The 21,122-nt window shown below is 48.9% G+C and overlaps 1 protein-coding gene across 1 annotated transcript in view; it reads right to left on the bottom strand.

Moving 5' to 3' along the window:
- MYO1D (myosin ID) overlaps positions 1-21,122 on the bottom strand; it is a 169,651-nt gene that overhangs the window by 113,933 nt on the left and 34,596 nt on the right. The window contains exons 2-13 of the mRNA XM_071450741.1: positions 18,082-18,290; positions 17,091-17,184; positions 16,102-16,267; positions 14,351-14,404; positions 13,444-13,539; positions 12,244-12,360; positions 10,729-10,932; positions 9,475-9,620; positions 9,279-9,393; positions 8,441-8,611; positions 3,729-3,799; positions 1,025-1,099 (exon numbers count right to left, since the gene is read on the bottom strand). Of these exons, the coding sequence (XP_071306842.1) occupies positions 1,025-1,099; positions 3,729-3,799; positions 8,441-8,611; positions 9,279-9,393; positions 9,475-9,620; positions 10,729-10,932; positions 12,244-12,360; positions 13,444-13,539; positions 14,351-14,404; positions 16,102-16,267; positions 17,091-17,184; positions 18,082-18,290 (1,518 nt within the window). The remainder of the gene's footprint in view (positions 1-1,024; positions 1,100-3,728; positions 3,800-8,440; positions 8,612-9,278; positions 9,394-9,474; positions 9,621-10,728; positions 10,933-12,243; positions 12,361-13,443; positions 13,540-14,350; positions 14,405-16,101; positions 16,268-17,090; positions 17,185-18,081; positions 18,291-21,122) is intronic.

Below are 21,122 nucleotides of genomic sequence, written 5' to 3'. Positions count from 1 at the left end.
TGCACCTCTCTTGATATATTAAGTAATTTATACACTTGAGCCTGCATTTCTGAAGAGATCAGGGTGAGGTAAACTGGCCCTGATGGATGGCAAGAGCTCAGGAACAAACAGAAACTGAGCACATTTACAGCAATCTAATGGCCAATCTGTCCAAGGCTTTAATGTGCTGGAAGTGGTGTTTGGGAACAGGATTTTCCAGAGACTTCACAGAAAACAGGCTAAATTTGATAAAACCACACAGCAAATATTTTGCAAGGTTTCTGGTCAATGGGAAGTGTTGAAAACAGGAACAGTGGGAGTGCTCAGGGGAGCACAGCCAGTCAGCCCAAAGGGCTGCAGACAAATTTAACATCTGTCCAGGTACACAGAATCTGCAGGGTGTTTGTGCCCACTGTCCTCTGAGCAGAGCCCCTGAAAGCTGCAGATTACAAAATGAGGACGTGAAGAAAAACAGCTCCATGAGGACTTCCACCCACATTCTGACAGGATTTCAAATCTGCTTCTCAAGGCAACTTTTGCTTGCCCAACACGTGCCCTCATGGTTTGCACTTCTCACATCACTGCAGACATGAAAGGATTCACAGCTATGTCCTCATTTCTTTCAAAAGAGTGGTTTAGGTGGGGATGAGGATTTCTTCTGTTGACCAAAGCTCCCCAGCATCTTCAGCACTGATTAGAGACAGAGCAGTGATGGTAAATCTGCAATGGGTTCATGACAAATCAGGCAGCACAAGCAAGCTCTGCACTATCTTGATTGCACCATCAGTTGGTTTCAAAAAAAAACCACTTTAAATTCTGTTCAATTAAAGGCTGCATCAGAACAGAAACATGTACAGAATAAGGACTATAACCTGAAAAATCCAACAGACAGCCTCTGGGTCATGGGAGATGTACAAAGATCAAATCCCAAAGCAATGTGCTTATTCACACACACTGCACTGAAAACCTGAGTCTCTGATAGCATCACTCCACAAAAAAGGATTCTGACAAATCAGATTAAAATTCACCTCATTAAAACCCTTACCTGTTGTACATGAGGCGTTTGAAGTCTTGAAATAAAGTGTCCTTGTTTTTATCAATGAATCCAGTGACAGAGTAACTAAAAAATGAAGGAAAACCAGAGTTAATTGCAAAGTAGCAAAGTCCTTCTGTGAGCTGCTGGTAGCTGTGGAATCAGCATCCCTGCACTCCTACAGACCCAGCAGATGCTAATCCAGCCCTGCTCCCAGCCTGTCCTAATGCTGCAGGAGCAGAGTGTGGGATTGGATCCTTGGGCCCAGCTCCCACCTCCAGCTCAGGAACAGCACCCCTGGCCTCAGAGAGCTCCTGGAACAGGAACAGCACCCCTGGCTGCAGAGAGCTCCAGTACAGAACAGCACCCCTGGCCTCAGAGAGCTCCTGGAACAGGAACAGCACCCCTGGCTGCAGAGAGCTCCAGGAACAGCACCCCTGGCCTCAGAGAGCTCCTGAAACAGGAACAGCACCCCTGGCTGCAGAGAGCTCCAGTACAGAACAGCACCCCTGGCTGCAGAGAGCTCCAGCACAGGAACAGCACCCCTGGCTGCAGAGAGCTCCTGGAACAGGAACAGCACCCCTGGCTGCAGAGAGCTCCAGCACAGGAACAGCACCCCTGGCTGCAGAGAGCTCCAGCACAGGAACAGCACCCCTGGCTGCAGAGAGCTCCTGGAACAGGAACAGCACCCCTGGCTGCAGAGAGCTCCTGGAACAGGAACAGCACACCTGGCTGCAGAGAGCTCCAGTACAGAACAGCACCCCTGGCTGCAGAGAGCTCCAGGAACAGCACCCCTGGCCTCAGAGAGCTCCAGGAACAGCACCCCTGGCTGCAGAGAGCTCCAGGAACAGCACCCCTGGCTGCAGAGAGCTCCAGGAACAGCACCCCTGGCTGCAGAGAGCTCCAGGAACAGGAACAGCACCCCTGGCTGCAGAGAGCTCCTGGAGCAGGAACAGCACCCCTGGCTGCAGAGAGCTCCAGGAACAGGAACAGCACCCCTGGCCTCAGAGAGCTCCAGGAACAGGAACAGCACACCTGGCCTCAGAGAGCTCCTGGAGCAGGAACAGCACCCCTGGCCTCAGAGAGCTCCAGCACAGAACAGCACACCTGGCCTCAGAGAGCTCCTGGAGCTGTACAGGTGCTGGCTGAGACACCTCACAGCACCTGGGATGGGGGTAGAAGGCCCAAATTCAGGATTTACACTCAGGATTCTGTCTCCAAACTGGGTGTGTGTGTTTGTGTTAAATCCTAGAGAAATTCAGGTTTGTTTTTCAATCTCTGCAGTCTGCCCCTCTCTCAGCAGAGAGTCTGAATTCCTGAGCAGCCTCTGAGTAGTGACTGGGAGCTGCCCTGGAAGTCAGCACACACAGAAACACACACACACTTTAGATTGCTTCCTTCCTCTGCTCCCACAGGAGCACCACTGGAGGAGGTCACTGTTCCAGGATTTCATCTCCTCCAGCTCTCAAGGCAGGCAGTGCTCTGTCCTCTCAGAAAAGATCCAAAGTCTCCCCATTCAGTGACTCCCATGCAGGTGTTTCCTGAGCTCCAGATCCCACCCTGGGAAGCTGCACCCAACCTACAGACTGGGATCACCCCACAACCTGCAAATCCCTGTATGGAGCCATCCTCAAATCCCAGAGTGATGGAACAGGGTCTTTCAAATGGCACCCAGTGCCACCCCTGCCATGGCAGGGACACCTCCCACTGTCCCAGGCTGCTCCAAGCCCCAGTGTCCAGCCTGGCCTTGGGCACTGCCAGGGATCCAGGGGCAGCCCCAGCTGCTCTGGGCACCCTGTGCCAGGGCCTCACCATCCTCAAGTCTTGGGCCTGAACTATCTGTGATTCCTTCCACATTTCAGTTTTCTTTTACACCCTTTGTCAGCCACTGGCAGTTCAGAAGGTTCAGCCACTAAGACAGAACTTTGTATTTTCTCCCCCAAAACCCTCTAAAATCAGAAATGTCTGTCAGGAACTGCTCAGCAAAGACTCCAGAAGATAACCTGCTTGTGCTATTTGGGCTCCAGTCTGATCACACTGGTTGTTCTTGAAAATTAAAGGTAAAATTAATCCCAAGGTAAAAGAAATCATTAATTCTTCCTTTAGTAACTCCCTTTCTTCTGACATGGGAAGTTACACAAATTCTAAATCATTCAATTACTCCAGTGATATTCCACACACCAAATGGTTTCTACCATGTGCATCCTTCACTTTCACTCACTCTCCCTTCCCAGTGCTGTCACCTCCTGCACTTGTTCCTGCAGGCTCCAGGCAAACACTTCCCAGCCCTCCTGCCCTGATCCCTCCTGCAGGTTATCTCTCCCCTGGGCTCCCAGCCTGCTCCAACTGATTGGAGAATTTAAAGCCAGAGTTATATAATCACACCAAACAGATGTCTAAACCAGACTTTATTAGCTCAGTGTAGCTTTCTTGCATAAACACTGCTGCCTTTTTTCCCCTTTTCCTTCCCCTGGAGCACTGCTCTCCCCTCACCCCTCACTCTCCTTTTGTTTCACTCCAAGTACAAATTCCCCCTCTGTAGAGCAAGGCACCAGCAGAAGATTTAATTGATAAGCAAGTGCTGCACTCTGTAATTGTGTGTGACAGCTATTCTGGCTTGCACCAGAAGCAGCAGTAAATCAGAATATTGTGCCACTTCAGAGCTGCTGGGAAGACAAAAATAAAATGTGCAGCTTTATTTCAGAAGGAAACTCACATCACATCCCCGGCGTAGTGCTTGATCCGGAAATCTCTGTCAAACTCCAGCGTTTTGTCTGTGGCACAAAGCTGAAACAAATTCACATACATTAAAATACCACCCATGGATTGATATTAAAACACCAGCCCTGGATTTACAAGCTCCATGGAAGAGCAACCTGCCTTCAAAATAGCACTGGGAACTACAGGAATTCCACTTTCTGTGTTCATGTGCAGATGTGAAAGCCACTGCTGGAAAATGTTTTCATGGATGCACTGTAAGAACATGTGCTTGTACAAAAGAAGCTGCAAGAGCCTATAATTTCATGAAGAAATTGATACTATCCCAGAAACACCATTATGCAAAAAGAACACTCGTGCCTGTAGAGAAACATTGCACCCACGAGTTGATTTATTACTTTTTTAAGTCTTCCTTTATGTTTTTTTGCCATTGCAGTGTAACTGCAGAGAAATGGGCCAACTGCTGTGACAGCAGCAAGGCTTGCTCAGTCCCAGACCCCTCCTGGTCATCTGACACCCCTCAAACAGGGAACCCCCTGCAGACCCACTGTTCCAGGCTCAAATTCCCATCCCATCCCACCCATCCCATCCCATCCCATTCCATCCCATCCATCCCATCCCACCCATCCCATCCCATCCCATCCCATCCCATCCCATCCCATCCCATCCCATCCCATCCCATCCCATCCCATCCCTTCTGCCCAGTGTCCACATGGCAGCTGTTCAGCAGCAGTGCCTGTAACACACTCAGGAAGAGCAGGAGCCAAAAAATCCATCAGGGTTGGCTTAATTAAAAAAGGAGTATGAGATAAGAATGAGGATTTTGTTATAGGCAAAAGGAGCAGGAGATGAATTAAGTCTTTGCAGGCAGAATTTAACAACACCAAGGGCTATGAGCAGATATCTGCTATCCACAAAAAGTCTTGGAGAAATAAAAGAGGAAATTATCATGGTTGAAATAAAGTGCAGGAAGGATGATTAGGAGCAGGGAGATACACTCCAAAAATTCACCTGTGTCCAGGAACACAGAATAGATTGGCTCAGACTGTAAGAAGGGGTGAACAAACCAGAATATATTTTACACTAAATGAATCAGAAGGAGGAGCCCAAGGAGTGTGAGTACCAAGGGGAGGTGTGGGGAGTCCAGCAGGGCAGGAGCAGGGAGCACCAGGAGCTGCAGAGCTGATGGATGACCAAGGTGCAGCAGAACACAGGGAAAATGAAGACAGGAGGCAATGCCAGGGAAACAAAGGCATTTTTCTTGCTGCAGCTTTGCTCCCAGCAGGGGCCTGGGGAGTGCCTTTTTCAGCTACCCAAACACACAGCTCAAACCAACAAGTCAATAAAAGGGGTAAATACCAAATGGCAACAGAAATGTGTCTGTGCTACCAGGCAGGGCACAGCTGGCAGCACAAGCTCCTCTGAAAGCTCACCCAGCTCTGAGAGGCTGGAAGGAGCCATAACAGCAAGCAGGGATTTTGTTGTTTGCTGGTTTGGCTTTTTCCAAAGGAGTGATTCTGTCTAAACTTTGTGCTTCCTGAACAAAACAGTTGAAATGAGTGAAAAAAAGACCAGCAAGAACATGATACAGTGGATCACCTGCCTGGGATTCTGTGAGCCCTTCCAGGAGGCTCCTCACTGACAGCTCAGAGCATCCAAGGGTGAGTAAAGACAGGAGAAAGGTGTTGGAAAGATGGAAATCCTGTGGGAGCCTGCCCTGAGCCTGTGCTTTCACAGCATCTGAAATGAGCCATAATCTGAGGGCAAGGGAAGGTCAGAGGGCTGGGTGGGGGCACTCAGTCACTGAGGGCTGGCTGGGAACAGCCAAATGAGGGCAAAGCAGAGCAAATGGAACTCCCCAGCAGGGCAGGGACTCCCACTGGGAAAGGGCAAAGTTCACAGGAACTGATGGGCCCCAAACCATCCCTTCCTGACTCAACAGGGATCTTAACAGACCTCATTCATTTCAACAAGGACATGGAGAACTGGGAGAGGCTTAAAGGGCAAAACCCATCCCCTGTGACTGACTGCCCTGGAGGATGGGCCAACAAACTCAGCTGCCCCAGGTAAGGAAAGAAATGCCAGAGATGATGGCAAAACATGTGGAGATGATGTAGTGGAAGACAAAGAAAAATGTGTTTTGCCATTTAAAAACTGGAGGTGAGAGGTGTAATCTAAAATGGAAAAGGGAGGAGGGAAACAGGGAGAAAGGAGCTCTTCACTTGAATATCTGAGCTGTGGAATTCTTTGTTGATTTAAAAACCAAGAAGACCACACAAAAACCCTGTTAAGAAGACCAGGAGGTTCCTGGGCTGCAGGTGCCTGCACAATGGGAGCCTGTCAAGTTATCAGTACACATTTGTCCTGTATTGGGCTCTCACTTGGGCATTCACCACTGTCCAGTGTCCCAGGAGACACAACAACAGAACTGGAATGGACCTTCTGATACTCTTCCCTTCACAAGCAGTTTGTTGAGATTGATGCTCTCCACAATTTGAAGATTGAGGCATTCACGGACTGTCTGTCACTGCCCTTGATCCTTCCAAAGTATAATATCAACAGAAAATCAATGGAACTTGGAGAGGTTGAGGATACAAATGGTGATCTTGGGAAGGGCCCCTAGAACAGCTGGCACATCTGCACATCCAGATTAGCACTAGACAAACCCGAGAAGGACACCCCATGCTCCAGGAACACAAAATTCTGCACAAATTCTGCTGGTGGAAGTGTTAATCAGCCTTGTCCTGGCTCGCTTGGCCTTGCCCAGGACAAGGGCAGTGATTCCTCCACTCTGGCAGCTCAGAGCAGCCGGGTACACAAAGTAGGACATGACTATTTAGGGCACCACAGCCCCCCAGAGCTCCTCCACATGGAGCCTGTGTGCAGCATGCTCTGCAGGGAGCAGTGGAGCATGAACTGGGCTGAGGGATGGGAGCTGTTCCCAACACATGCACGTTAACTCCTTGGGAACAGCTCCCATCTGTGTGGAACTTTACAGGATCTGCATGGAACCACTGCAGTCTGCAAAGGCAGGGCATGAGTGGAATCAAGCTCTTTGTTTTAATCCAAGTTAGAAAAGCCTGGCTCAGAACGTTCAGGCTTCCCACAGCAGCTCTGGGTGGGACTGAAGAAGAGCTCTGAGGTGCTGGGATGTCTGCAGAGATGGGAGAAAAGATAATAATTATGCTGAGAGGTTTATGGGTCAATGTTTTCAAGGCTCTATTGATTTAACTAGAAATTAGCAAGCCAGGCAGATCCATCAGCCCCTCCATAAACATTATTTACAGCAGGATTCCTTGCCTCCCTCTTAGCCTGTGCAGGCAGTTTGTGACAACGCCACCTCCTGCTGAGGAGTGCTGCAGCTGGCAATGCTGCCCTTTAACGTCTCCTTGCTGGGAGGGGACTCCCAAAGGCAAGGACTTGAGCAGATTTTATTTTTAAATGTTCATTTTATAGCCTCCCATAGCACCTCCTGAAATTCCATCCCCTTCTGCCACTGCACTAAAGGACCACCTGCTCCCTCTGTGGCAGAGCCCCTTCCCCTGGGCAGATGTGGGAGCAAGGACAGAGCAGAAACCAAACTCCTCTCTGACATCCACTGACCAGACAGCTCCAGAAACTGGACCAGGCCCCAGCATCCTGCTGCAGAGGATCCAGGACTTCATCCCACCAGTACTACCACTGCAGGAAGCAGTTTGTATTCAAACAGGAACCCAGGCCAGGCCTCACATTTATTTTGATGTGAGTTTTCTCAGAATGTTCCACGTCATTGCTCAGGCACGTGAAATCTGGGTCAAAACTGGAATCAAGCTCCCTGTCCCCCTCCCTGAGCTCAGGTACACCTGGCAGGTGTGCATCAGGTGTGCTGCAGCAAAAGGGCATTTAAGGAAAATCATTATCTGGGAGGAAAAAGTGGTTTTGGTTTACTTTCATCCTGGCCTCTCCTCAGACAGCCCCAGCCAGATCCATTGTTTATCCCAGGCCTCCCAGAGGCAGCCTTTAGCACATATCTTACACAACCAGGCTAATTTGGTACTTCTGACCTACATAAAATATTGTGCTGGGGTGGGAGGGAGCAGGGGGGACCAGCACTCTGAGCCATGCATTTTAGACAACGTTTCTGAGTAGAGACAGATCAAACTAAAGGCCCTTATTTGATTACTCCGTGTGAAAGATTCTCAAATTAATCAGGCTGGTGACCATTTTGCAATCTGCTGCCAAGTGAGGAATAAATGAAGCCTTTTAATTCGCCCATTGTAGCCCAGACAAAGGCAGGCGAGGGGCCTGGGTGCTCTGAGGTGCAGAGGGAGACGAGCACGTTCTGCAGCCAATGAGGATGAAAAAAGCCCAAATCACAGCGCTGTAATAATGCAGGAGTGTGAATAATTTCACTGTCACTATGTATTAGAGCAGCCTGGGAAGAACAACACGTGGGCCGAGCCGGCGTATCGATTGGTTCCAGATGACATCATGATATGTCAAGGCACGAGCTCAGGCTCCTTTTATCCCGGAATAAAAGGGATGAGCCACTGGATGGGCTGGAGCTCCCTCTGCCGGGCTCCTCTGCGGCTGGAGCTGCTCCGGCCTCCTCATCTCACACTCAGTCGCAGCGATTCCAACCCAGCCCTCCCTAAACCCCTTTTCCTCATTTCCATCCCACCTCAGAACGTGGGGAAGGGACAGCAGAGGACAGCAGGGTCTGCGGGTTACCTTCCTGCTGGAGAAGTGAGCGTGCTTCCCCAGTTTGCTGTTGAGGGCCTCGAGGAACATCTCATCCGTGACTTTGCCCACGTTCATGCAGGCATCATCCAGAATGGCAATGATCCCTTTGTGCTGCTGCTCCACCAGGTCCACGATAACCTGGTTGTTGAAATAATCAATCTGCAGGAAGCAAAGGACAGGGGTGTTGGTGACCTTGGCTGCAGAAATGGGAGGGTACCAGTGCTGGCCATAGCAGCCAGTGTGACAGCGAGGAGCAATCAGCTCTGAATGTGCAGATCTCTGATTCCAGATAAAGCAGGCTGCTCTCCTGCACTGAACAGCACAGAAAGTGATTTTTCAAGCCTGAACAGCACAGAAAGTGATTTTTCAAGCCCCTCAGATACATCTCAAGATCTCTACTGCAGAATGTTCTTTAAAATGTCTTTTACAATTCAGCTGTGTGCAGTCACCACAGTGACACTGCACATCCTGTCCTTGGCATTCTGAAGCGAGTATGAACAGGAAAAGTCAAGATTTTTACATATTACCAACAACAACTAGAAAAATCTATAAGCACTCAGCACAGAAACCCACAGTTACGTGTGTGGCATCACAGAGGTGCCAAATAGGTTTCATCTCAGACCCGGAGTCCCATATTTTCCCAAGGAGACACGTGGTGAGGTGGTTGGGGAGCTCCTGCCCCAGCCTGGTCCCAGCCTGGCAGGACAGCTGGCAGGGACACACATGTCCCATCAGCTGGAGCCTGCATGTGGAACAGCTCCAGGTCCAGCCCTTGTGCTGTACACTGACCTCACACCACCTCTGCCTCCCCTGCCAAAGCACTCACATGCTTCCAGGGAATTCCCTCTCGCTGGTACTCCTCCTGCTCCTGCTTTAGAACCAGCTGAATGAAGAGCTGCTGCAGCTTTTCATTGCAGTAATTAATGCAGAATTGTTCAAAGCTGCAAAAACATGAGAAGAAAAGGTGATGAGTGTTCTGGGAAAGGCAAAGGCACAACCCTGGGCTTTAGAAGGTGGCTCACCTGTTATTGTCAAATATCTCAAAGCCATAGATATCCAGGACCCCAATGACTGTGTTCTTGCCATGCACTGTGGTGTCGTAGTTCTTCACCTCGATGACATCGTTGATGTGTGTCACAATCCAGCAGAAGAGACGCTCGTAAATGGCCTGCAGGAAACACACACTGAGGGCTCCTGCCTGCACCTGCCTCAGCTCTTCCCAGGAAATTCCACACAGCTCATTCCAGGCCTCCATCAAAGCTGCAGGTCGTGGTCATGAAAGTGAGCAGCTACTGACTGAAGAAAATATTCTATGGAAGTATTTATTTTCTTTCTTCCAAAACTCATTTATACCAAGTTGAAATCCCAGTGAGGTCACTGGGTGCAGCAGTTCCCTAATTTGATTCCAGTCAGCTTTTCAGCTGCCTAATAAGCACCATTCCTGAGAATTATTTAACAATAGTGAAGAGCAAGAGAGAGGTCAGTCACAGAAACTTAACAACTGAACACAATGACAGGAGAATAATCCTGTTCACCTTTCACAAAGACAGTGTTCTGCAGGCAGAGGTGTCTTCAAAGTTTTCATGTTCAAAATGTGCTCTGAAGCTGGGTAAATACATTATCTCAGGAAAAGAAGTCAAGTTCATTATCAATGACCTTCATAATCTCATCCATTCCTCCCTTATAATTTGATTTCTTAGCAGAGGAGGAACAATTGTTACTCCTGCCATCAGTACTCACTTTTCCTGTGGAAGGTGTCCCTGCCCTTGGCAGGGGTCTGGAACAAGATGGTTTTTAAGGTCCCTTCAACCCAAACTATTCTACAGTTCTTCATAAAAAATATTTTAAAATACCACTGTGTTTCCAACATGAATTCTAGATGTTACAGTTCCACTTTTTGAATTTAACTGCAAATGAAGCTGAGGATCCCATTTCACAGCAAATTCCTCCCTGTAGGACACATTTGCAGATCCATCCCCTCCTCGGTGTGCCTGGCACTGCTGGCTGTGGGAGCTGGATCCCTGCTGGAAGGGCAGGGATGGAGAGGTGCCACAGACCCCCACAGAACTCAGGTGCACCGAGGTTCAGAGAGAAATCTGCAGGATGTTCAGCAAGCCCTGTGCTTATTGAAACACCCAGGAATCCTCCTGAAAAATGTGCAGTTCTGGCAGCAATGCCCACCTTGGGCACTGCCAGTCTGTGCTGCACACCTCAATGCAAAGGCAAAGGCAGCAGAGCTGTGTCTGGGAGTGTGACAGGAAGGGGACTGCACCCACCTTTGCAAAGGCATCCCTGCCATAGGTGGCCTCCTGCTCCGTGTGCTGTTTGTCGATGACGTCCCTGCCCGTGGCCACCGTCCGGAACAGCAGCGCCTTCTCCACCAGCTCGGCCTTGGTGGACAGGAGCTCAGCAATCACTGACACCAGCTTGCTGTTCTCAATGATGGGGGTGTCTCCATCCACATAGAACTTCAGGTTCCCCTGCAATCAGCAGCATTTCTCCATCTGCCTTTTGCTAACAGGGATCAGCACACCCCAGCTCCATCCATTTCCCACCAGGCTGGAAATCTCCTGCCACACTGGAAGGTGGGTCCTGCACATCCACACCCTCAAACTTCCAATGTCAGAGGGAGCAGCAAGGGCTTTCTCAAAGGCTCAGCTCAGTGTTCAGCTCAGCTTTTGGGACAAACAACATCAAACACCATCCCAAGATTCAGAGTCCAGGGATAGGGAATGACACCATACATGCAAATGCTGGATGCAGCATTTGTCTTCACTGCAGCTCACCATGAAACCACTGCTGCAATTCCCCTGCACAGAGGGAATGGGAATGGTGTGGGGAAGCTGAGAGCTCAATGCCAGTGGGACTGGACAAAGGCTCAGCTTTTGGCACAAACAACATCAAACATTTCCCAAGATTTAATCAAACACCATCCCAAGATTCAGAGACCAGGGAAAGGGAATTACACCATGCAGCATTTGTCTTCACTGCAGCTCACCATGAAACCACTGGCTGCAATTCCCCTGCCCCAGAGGGAATGGGAATGGCATGGCATGGAAGCTGAGAGGTCAGTGCCAGTGGGACTGGACTGGCAGCTCTGCTGCTGGGTACCTTCTGTGGCAGGATTAAGCAGTGACACCCCTTGGTGATCCAGAGCAGAGGGTTGTGTCCCAGACTGCCTGCATGGCCCCACTCTGCTCTGCCTCCCTTCCTTCCCAGCACTGTCATCCCAAGGAGGAAAGGAACTGGAATAAAGTTGCTCTTTGCCATCCTCCTCCTGGCCACCTCTTTCCTCAGGAAACACAAGAGCTGAGCTACAGGGACTCCCTGCTACTGTGCAGGGGAGGAGGCTCTGTGGCTCCCAGGAGGACCCACGAGAAGGAAGGATCTCCTCAGTCTCAGAACACAAAGAGTTAAGAGGACTCCTGTGTTTCCTGTGCTCAGCCTTCACCATGAAGTGAAGCAGGATCACTGTGGTGAAGGTGAGTGTGAGGGCACAAAGGGACAGAAGCTCCCCATCCCCTCACTGCCAAACCCCAATAGTTCTTTTTTGAGAACATACAACAGCTCCCAGTACTTAGTGGTGTGCCTGGTTTGGGATCTGGAACATTCAGGAATACATGTGATCATCATTGCAGGGCCCTGTTCCAGCAAGGACTTTCTGTCACCACTGGAGCTGGGAGCTGGACACCTTCCCAGCCACCAAGGGCTTCTGCAGCAGCAAAATCAGAGCTGCTGGCAGTCCAAACCCTCATGGGTTCAGGGATGGTACCCATGGGCAGGGAGCTTACCAGGTGCAGAATGGCTGCCACGATTTTGTAGACAGTTTGAATCTCCTCCTGCTTGAAGCCAATCACCTTCATGGCATCAGCAACTGCCTTGAACTCAGCCCCATCGTTGATGGAACACTGAGGGGAGAGAGAAGTTTGGGATGGGGGATTTAATGGAAGTCAGCTGTGAGTGAGCAAGGATTTCACAAGCCCATGGGAAACAAGATGCACTTTGATGTTTCTCAGAGGCAAGACACTGTCATGAGGTTTCCCAGCTTATTCCAATGCCATCTTGCATGCTTGGACACTGAACCCTTCATTGCACACACGGATTCTGGCAGCAGGAGACACAGAAATCCACCACAGCACAATAAATTTACCAGTGGAATTTGCTGAGAAAGAGTTCATAAAAAATCCCAGAAGAACAGGGACAATTTGTGCACTCACAGACTCTCTGAGCAGAGGCTGCAGAGCACAAGCAGGAAATCTCTGTTCTCCACCTCTCTCAAGATTAGCCTCTCCCTCCCTCCCTGCAGCCTCCTGGGTTTGTTTTCAATACATATTTTTAAAGAGAATCACCTGGCCTGGGAGAAGGTCTCTGGGTTTCTGTACATGTGCATCTCACAAAAGCACCCAGGAAATCAGGGAGCCTTTGGTCTGGAGCTGCTTCAAAGGGACAACACTAGGGACAGCTCCAGCTCTATCTGAAATGTTCAGGATTTTGCTGTCTAAAAACTTCATGGGTTTGTTCCCTTCTTTCATGCTCTGAGTTCCCCCTTGAGGACAAGTCAGGCATGAAGACTCAGTGCTTCAGTAACTCAAAGATCTGCTGCAAATAAAATGAGTCTTTCTGGCTTTTTGCTCCAGAAGGCAGTTTAAGGTACCCATTATGGAGCATGGATTGTCTGCCACTGCTAATGGGCCAAGTATCCACACCTGCATTTATTAATAAATCATTTTATTGCTGTTTATAAGCAGATGCAGCATGCACAGGTATATTTGTATATTTTAAGCAGAATAGAGGTAAATAAATCTTTTCTATGATTCTAAGTACACTTGTGCTTTATCTTGTACCAGAAACCTCATTACAAACAGCACACCAGTGTCACCTTTCCCTACTCATCCCCTCTGATCTCAACTTCTGCTAACTCAGCAGTGCTTTGAGCATTTCCAGCAGCACTTCCAATGTGAAGCTGTCCCTGGGTCCCTCAGAGCCCTCACCTTGAGCTGTGCCCCAGGGCAGATGTAGCTGTAGGCTGATGCATCCTTCTGGAGGTGCAGAGAACGCAGCAGCTGCTCAGAACCTCCCTGCAGGAGCTGCAGGAAGAGAGTTTTAAGAAATGGTGAATGAAAAATGTAAAATCCTTCTTTTTTCTGTCTCTTATTCATCTGCTTGACAAGCAAAATAATGAAAATATTAATTAGTTAATTAATTAATAATAAAAAAGATACAGGGCCTGCCACCACAAATCACTGTCCTTTAGAGTCACAAGTGTATAAAAACCAGCCTGAACCCCTCCCAGACCTGTCCACAGCTGTGCCATGCCACAGCTGTGCTTTGGCAAGCACATTGCCCACATAGAGACCTTTCCTCCTGGAAATGACACATCCATAAGGAAAGTGCTAATATGCCATCATGGAGTACTGAAGAAGTGGAAAAAAAATAAACAAACCTCCCCTTCCTTCAGTGCAGAATCAAGGTTATACTAATAGGCTGACCATATCCCCCAAAGGACACAGAGGGAACCAACACTCAATGTGGAAGACATTAAAGAACATCCAAAAAACCAAATTACTTCCATATGGACTAAAGGCTTCAAGACAAAATAGAGGGATTAGGCTTACTACACATAAAACAGTGACTCAAAGTCCAATATCCTACCATATTTGTTAAGTCAGCCTCCTTTAAAGTTTAGCAGTGTGTTAATATGGGACTGGAGGATAGAAAACAATCCATCTTCCCAGGCTCCCTCCCAGCCCAGGCCCCTGCAGAGAACTGAAGAACCCAAGCTCACCCAAGATGCTGCAAAAGGGAGCCCTGTGCAAAACACATGAGAGGGTGAAAGCCCTGAGTGCTCTGCCCAAGGGAAGCTGGGACAGGTCACTGCTCCAGCAAAGGAACACAAACCTGGTAGAAGGAGTGGAAGCTTCGCTCCCCGGGCTGCTGCACGATCACACGGGACTGGGGAACAGAGAACAGAGCTGGGTGTTAGTGTCCCAGGACATCCCATCACCAGGACACCCCAAATCCATCCCATCTCACACTCAGGCTCTTAGGAACACCATCACACACGTGTGACCCTGAGCCTGAGGGCTGCAGGCAAAAGCAGCAGTTGTGTAACAGCTGCAATGTCCTACTTCCACCCAGGAGTCCCATGTGGGAACCACAGGGTTGCTTTCATGGAAGAGTCAAATAAAAACCATCATTTCAGCTTTAGAATGATTTAATCATTGGAAATGAAAACCAGGACTCTGTGACTACAGATAAATGCTCAGGGCTTGGTGCTCACCCCTGCTACACCCCCAGGACAGCACCCACAGTACAAGGGGATGCTCTGCTCTGACACAAGGGCCTTGTTTTAGGAGCTGTAGCTCCACTCCAGAATCCTCATTCCAGACCAGAGTAAAACAGCACAAAAAAGGGTTAAATGCAGCAGACATTCAGTGAACCAGCAATGTGTCCTTATTTCATGCTACAGTCTGAACTATGAAGAGTGATGGGGAACAGAGCTGTGGTGGGGACGTTTAGGTTGGAGATCAGGGCAAGGCTCTTCCCCCAGAGGGTGCTGGGCACTGCCCAGGCTCCCCAGGGAATGGGCACAGCCCTGAGGCTGCCAGAGCCCCAGGAGGGTTTGGGCACCACTCCCAGGGATGCCCAGGGTTTGCTGGGGGGTCTGTGCAGGGCCAGGGGTTGGACTGGATGATCCTGGCAGGTCCCTTCCAACCCAGGATATTCCATGATTTGATGTGTTCCTGCTGCAAAGCCACTGTCTGTTACTGCTTGCATTTGGGCCAGAGCCTCCACTGCTTTCAAATGGAAACAAATTTAACTTGGGAGAAGTCAGGGATATGAAATAAACAATCAGGATAAATAAATCATCAGGATTTAAGTCACTGCAGCTGTAGTCCCAGCCCTCTTCTTACATCAAAGTAACCCAAGTTAAATGTTTGGGTTTGTTGTTTTGTTTTTTAAAATAAAGTGTTTACTCTGAAAATAGACTTCAGGGAAATAAGGAGAGAAGTAAAAAAGAAACACAAACAAAAAAGGGTGTTGGCAGATGTGGTCAAACACATAATCAAAGCCAGACGTGTCTCACACAGCAAGAACTGTTAATGGCTCACGCCTGAGCTCTCCAGTTTTGCATATTCCAATGTTTTCAGACACCACTTAATGACACGAGGAAAATAATTATGCTCATGATCACTTGGAATATATAAAAACAACACTACCAACAGCTCACCCAAGGCTGTGGCACTATTCCAAAATAACACTTCTCAAGCACACTTGCTCCCTACAGCCCTGGAAATCTCCTTCTCCAGGGAGAGATCAGTGCAGGAATTACAAAGCAGGACCTGTGCAGAGAGTAAATTTTATCCAAAATAAAAACTGAGATTAAACTTCACACACCTACACACACAAGGTCCTTTGGGTAACACAGTCCCATTGCTGCTGAGCTCTGGAAGTGCAGGAACAGGGCACTGCCAGCACTGCAGTGGCTTTTCTGACTCCTGAGGAAAACTTCAGCCCTGGATTTATTTTCTGTGCCCTCATTACTCACCTGCCTCACACATCTGAACAGAAAACTTCCTACTGACAAAGCCCAGATTGCAAAAGCAACTCCAGCAAAGGCTGCAAGCCTGGAAGGGAGAGTGCCTTACCTTTTCTAGCAGGTAATTATTGATGTGCCCCCCGATGGGGTCTCCCTTGAAATCAAAGTTGATGTCCATGTACTTTCCAAAGCGGCTGGAATTGTCGTTGCGGTTTGTTTTGGCGTTGCCAAAGGCCTCCAGCACACAGTTGGATTTCAGCAGGATGTTCTTCACTCTGCAGCAGGGATGGAGGCATGGAAAAGGGTAAGACTTCAACACTCACAGCACGGGATTTTTTTTCACAGCCATTTCTCCAGAAGGATTCTGTGCCAGCAGTGATGCTCTTGGATGGCAGATCTGGGCAGGGGCGGATGGCATCAGCAATCCCACGGGAAATCGGCTGGGAGCTGTCAGCAATGCTCCTCAGAGGAAGCAAATGCTCTTTGGTTCACAGACCAGACCCCCATCCTGAAATCAGCACCAGAAATTCAGCTTCTATGCACATTTGAATTCTAAAATCAATTTTCTGAACTCTTTTTCAAATCATTTTCAAAAGTTCATTCAGGGTAGGTTTAAGTCTGTTTCTGCAGAAGGGCACATTCTTTGATCCAAAGCTTTTACTCCAGGACAGAGAGGGACATTTTGCAATTCAGAATCATGTGAGCCTGGAAGGTCATGGAATACAGTCCTTGCACTCCACATGGTGCTCTAGCCCACCCAAATTTCAGGCAATTTGCCCCAGGAAAAGGGATTTAGAATCATTTAGGTTGGCAAAGACCCCCAAGATCATTGAGTCCTGCCATTAGATGGTTGATATTGGCTGGATGGTATTTCTAGATGCTCTTTTGATTTTGAAAGTTTGAACTTTCAAAATAAACTTTTTCAAATGTGATTTCAGCAATTAACACAGCAAAATTCCCAGAGTAAAAGCAGTACCTGAAAAAGTTAAGTATAAATCAGCATGTACAAGAGACCATCTGATAATGTGGTGCTACTCAGCCCACAGAAAGAGATCTACAAGCAGGAGAATTTCCCTTCTTTTCCAGCCCAGGCCTTACCTCTCCACCTCAGCCCTCTGCCCGGGGTTGGTGATGGCTGCTATGTACTGCATTATGTATTTACTGGCCTCAGTTTTCCCAGCCCCGCTTTCACCTGGGGGCAGAAACACCACGGTGACCAAACAGATGAAAAAAAAGCAAAACAAATCATTGGACAGAAGACCTCAATTCTACCCCAACAGTGCCTGGGTGGTTTGTTGTTTTTTTTTTTCTTTTTAAAGCAATCTTTGTGTGCACTTGGGACGTTTTCTAAAAACAGCCATAACCCTGCCTGGCTGCTGCTGCTGCTGGGCTGACTTTGAGCAATTGTACTGTGAGATTCCACAGGTCGGGAAAAGGGCTGGCACACAGAGGATCAAAGGAATATTGTTAGAGGAGAAAGGCTGGCCTGCAGCAGCACAAGGGGCCACTGTTCAGCACCCCAGCCCGGGGCTCTCTCCTTTCAGAGCTGCCTGAGCACGGGGACATCAAGGAAAAGAAGTGCCAGGATCCAGCCAGGGATCACTCTGGTACCAGCCCTGCTCCCACTGCTGCCTTTCCAGCCAGGACAGCGACAAAAATCAGCAGCTCCTGAGGAGAGACCAGCCCAGCCCTGCTGATCCCAGCTCTGCTGATCCCAGCCCTGCTGATCCCAGCCCTGCGGATCCCAGCCCTGCTGATCCCGGTTCTGTTGATCCCAGCCCTGCTGATCCCCGTTCTGTTGATCCCAGCCCTGCTGATCCCAGGTCACTCTCTGGAGCAGACCCAGGGCTCCTGCTCACATTATCCCTCTGCAGGCACAGATCCAGCTCCTGGCTGGCACCAGCTCTTGAATGAGATAAGAAATAATTGTGCCGATCTCCACACACGGATTCAAATGCAAATGAGCAGCTTTAAGCTTAATGAAGTTTCTTTTATAAAACGCTGTCATTAGCCAAACCATTATTCTCCTTCCGCCTGGAATTTCACAGAGATCAGATGCTCATCACCATGCAGAGCCCTCCCAGCCTACCTGAGATGACGATGCAGGTGTCCTTGGATCGTCTCTTCATGGCTTTGTAAGCAGCATCAGCGATGGCAAAGAGGTGCGGAGGCCTCTCGTAGAGCTCCCTGCCCTTGTACTGCTCGATCGTGTCCCGCCCGTAGATGTTCAGGTTCTTGTAAGGATTCATGGAAACCACCACCTCGCCGATAAAGGTGTAAATCCGGCCCTTCTCGAAGCTGCCCGGAGCAGATAAAAGGCAGGAATGAGACAAAAGCAGAGGTTCAGGACCCAATGGAAACAGGACAGGAACACCCTGAGCACTGGCACAGCAGCAGAGACCCGAGGGTACAGGGACAACAACCCAGGGCTGGCTGGGAGTTCCACCACCTCCAAAGGACATTTCTGCCTCTGCTTCACTCCCAGATCCATGAGGGGAATTTACAGTTTCTACAACTGCCTATGAGAGTCAGAGGACTCTCACATGAGTGTAAGGAGCAAATTTAATCTGCTTCATAAAGAGGATTTACAGGCAAATTCTTGTTTCATATTCTGTAGTTGTCCACGGCCCAGCTCAGGCCAGAGGAGCAGAAGTTCTGAAGCCCTCACTGAGGGGTCTGATCACACTTGAAAGTAAAAAAGACAGGAGGGAATTGCAGCCTCTCAGCTCCAGCAATGTCTTTTTTGCACTTTGGTATCATCACTGCTGCTACACCAGAGAGGAAAAATTTCTAAGTCTGTGTGCAAACAACCCTAATCTACACCATTCCTGTCCCTATCTGGCTGTTTGATTCTTTCTGCAAACAAGACAGAAAATAACTTGATGTTATTAAAAAAAAAAAAAAAAAATTCTAATAATAATTAGAATATGTTTCCAAACAAATTCCAATTTTATTGAAAGTTACCTACAAGGAGAACTCAGAATAATTCCAGATGAACAGCTGAGGAATTTACACCGCATTTGTTTGTCAGGAGGAGAAAGGACAGCAGGTTTAGGGATCCACACACACAAACCCTGCATTCCTAGCGCGAATCCCCGTCTGCAGCTGTATTTAATCCTCGGGACGTTAGATGGCACCAGAACCCCTCCACAGAGCCCGCGAGCCTCGAATCCTGACGGACTCCGGCACAAATTCCAGCGTTACTTTATTGAATTTATTACCACCCCCATGTGGTGACAGCCCTGACATTTTCTATTGTTCATTTGAGAATTTTCTGCAGCGTCTTGGCAGCGTCAGTTTTTAGCAGGTGTAATAAAACTCAAGAAATATCATCCAGCAACCAGCATTCCACTTTCTACAAGTGTTGGTTTCTCCCACTCCAGCTTCCTCCAGGAACACTGCACTGGGTAAGACACGAGAATGGCAAAATATCCTCTTGTTCCTACATCACTTTTAACTTAAGGTGTCCTGATATGCATTTCCCAAAATAATAATGAGCTTAAAATGCAAAGATATTTAACATTTTTGAGATAGATGCTGTTTGAAAGGTACCAGTAACGTTTTAGAAAAGATAAGGCCAACATAATTAGCAATACCAATACCCCTAATTTTAATTTTTTGGGAGATCCTGAACAGGTAGAAGTGCAAAGGGATCAGACACCAGGCTGGGAGCCCATGAGGGACTCTACATACACAGAGGAGAGCTTGAAAAACCAAACCCACACAACAACACTGCTGGCATTAAGGAGATCAAGTCCCACTGGGACATCAATATGTAATGGAAACCACAAGGACATCACAATGAGCAGAATCATTCCCACCTCCTGGAGATGGACCCCAGAAAAAGGTGAGTTCCCCTATGGAGAACACTGAGCCTGCTCTCCCAAGCCCCTGCTCAGCAGCACAAACTGTGCCCAAGGCACTGCTGATGCTGAAAATAAAGACCCAGCAGACTGAGGGTGAGGGTTTAAGCCCCATGAGCAGCTGGAGGGTTCATGGCCACACAGAGGCTGAGGGGAGTTGTTTTAGCTGAGGAGAAATAAAGAATTAAAGGCCATTCCTGCTGCAGTGCAGTGCCAGGCCACCATCACAGCACCCAATACTCTGACCTCTTCCTCAAGTAATGAATTATGTAAACTTGCATTGCCAGAGCCCAGTTTAAGTTTCCTCCCGTGACAGTTCAGCGTCCCTGAGTGAATCAGAGAATCAGGGAATGTCCTGAGTGGGAAGGGACCCCCAAGGATCATCCAGTCCCACCCCTGGCCTGCCCAGACATCCCAGCAATTCCATGCCTGGTGTCCAAAGGCTCCTGGAGCTCTGTGCCCATTCCCTGGGGAGCCTGGGCAGTGCCAGCAGCCCCTGTCTCTAGGCAGAACCCCCAGATCTGGCCTGCAGAGCCCCCACTCCAGAGGGGCTCCAGCTGGGATGCTGGCACAGCCTCACATCCTGCCTGCCACTTCCCCACAGCTCAGCTCAGACTGCAGATCCCACACTGGGCCTCCAAGCCAAGTTCTGCAAGGTTTTACTGGGCTCTGAGGAGTTGTGTCTTCTCAGCTCTGTGGCAAAAGGCAGATGGAGATGAGGGGGAAGAAGGATCTGTCTCCAGGCACCTCTCCAGCCTGGCTTTGGGGATACAGACTTTATGAACAAGTGACATCCCCATTTACATTTCAGTTCATTTCTCTTTCCTTCCTAGCACCAGGGTTAAAATTGCAGAGCTGTGCTCAGATGTTCCCACCAGGAGCTGCAGCTCCTCATCCCTCCTTGCTGATAAAGCCCCTTTCATGCTGAGCAGGGCTCAGCACAGCAGCAGCCCAAGAACAGCAGGGCCTCTTTTCCTGGCTGCAGGGCTCTGGTGGGAGAGCTGGGTTTGCCCTGCCCATGGAGAGCTCAGAAAAGCTTAAGAAAACAACCCACGAGGGCAGTGCAAATGGGGAGCTTTGAGCTGTGTTAAACCCATGATTCCTCTGCAGGGCAAGGTCACAAAACAAGACCACGAATCCATTTGGTGCTTTTCACAGCCAGCACGGGCATTTTAGTGCTGAGGTGTAACATGTAGAACTGGAGTTTGTTACTGAAAGCAACAACAGTTCCTTGATTAAAAGAACTTCCTTAATAAAAGGAACCCCA

The sequence above is a fragment of the Agelaius tricolor genome, unplaced genomic scaffold (assembly GCF_023055355.1).
Source record: "Agelaius tricolor isolate 1412-34295 unplaced genomic scaffold, bAgeTri1.0.p SCAF_31, whole genome shotgun sequence".
Lineage (NCBI taxonomy): Eukaryota > Metazoa > Chordata > Aves > Passeriformes > Icteridae > Agelaius > Agelaius tricolor.
Note: the sequence above shows the minus strand (reverse complement) of the source record. Positions and strands in the feature narration are given on the sequence as shown.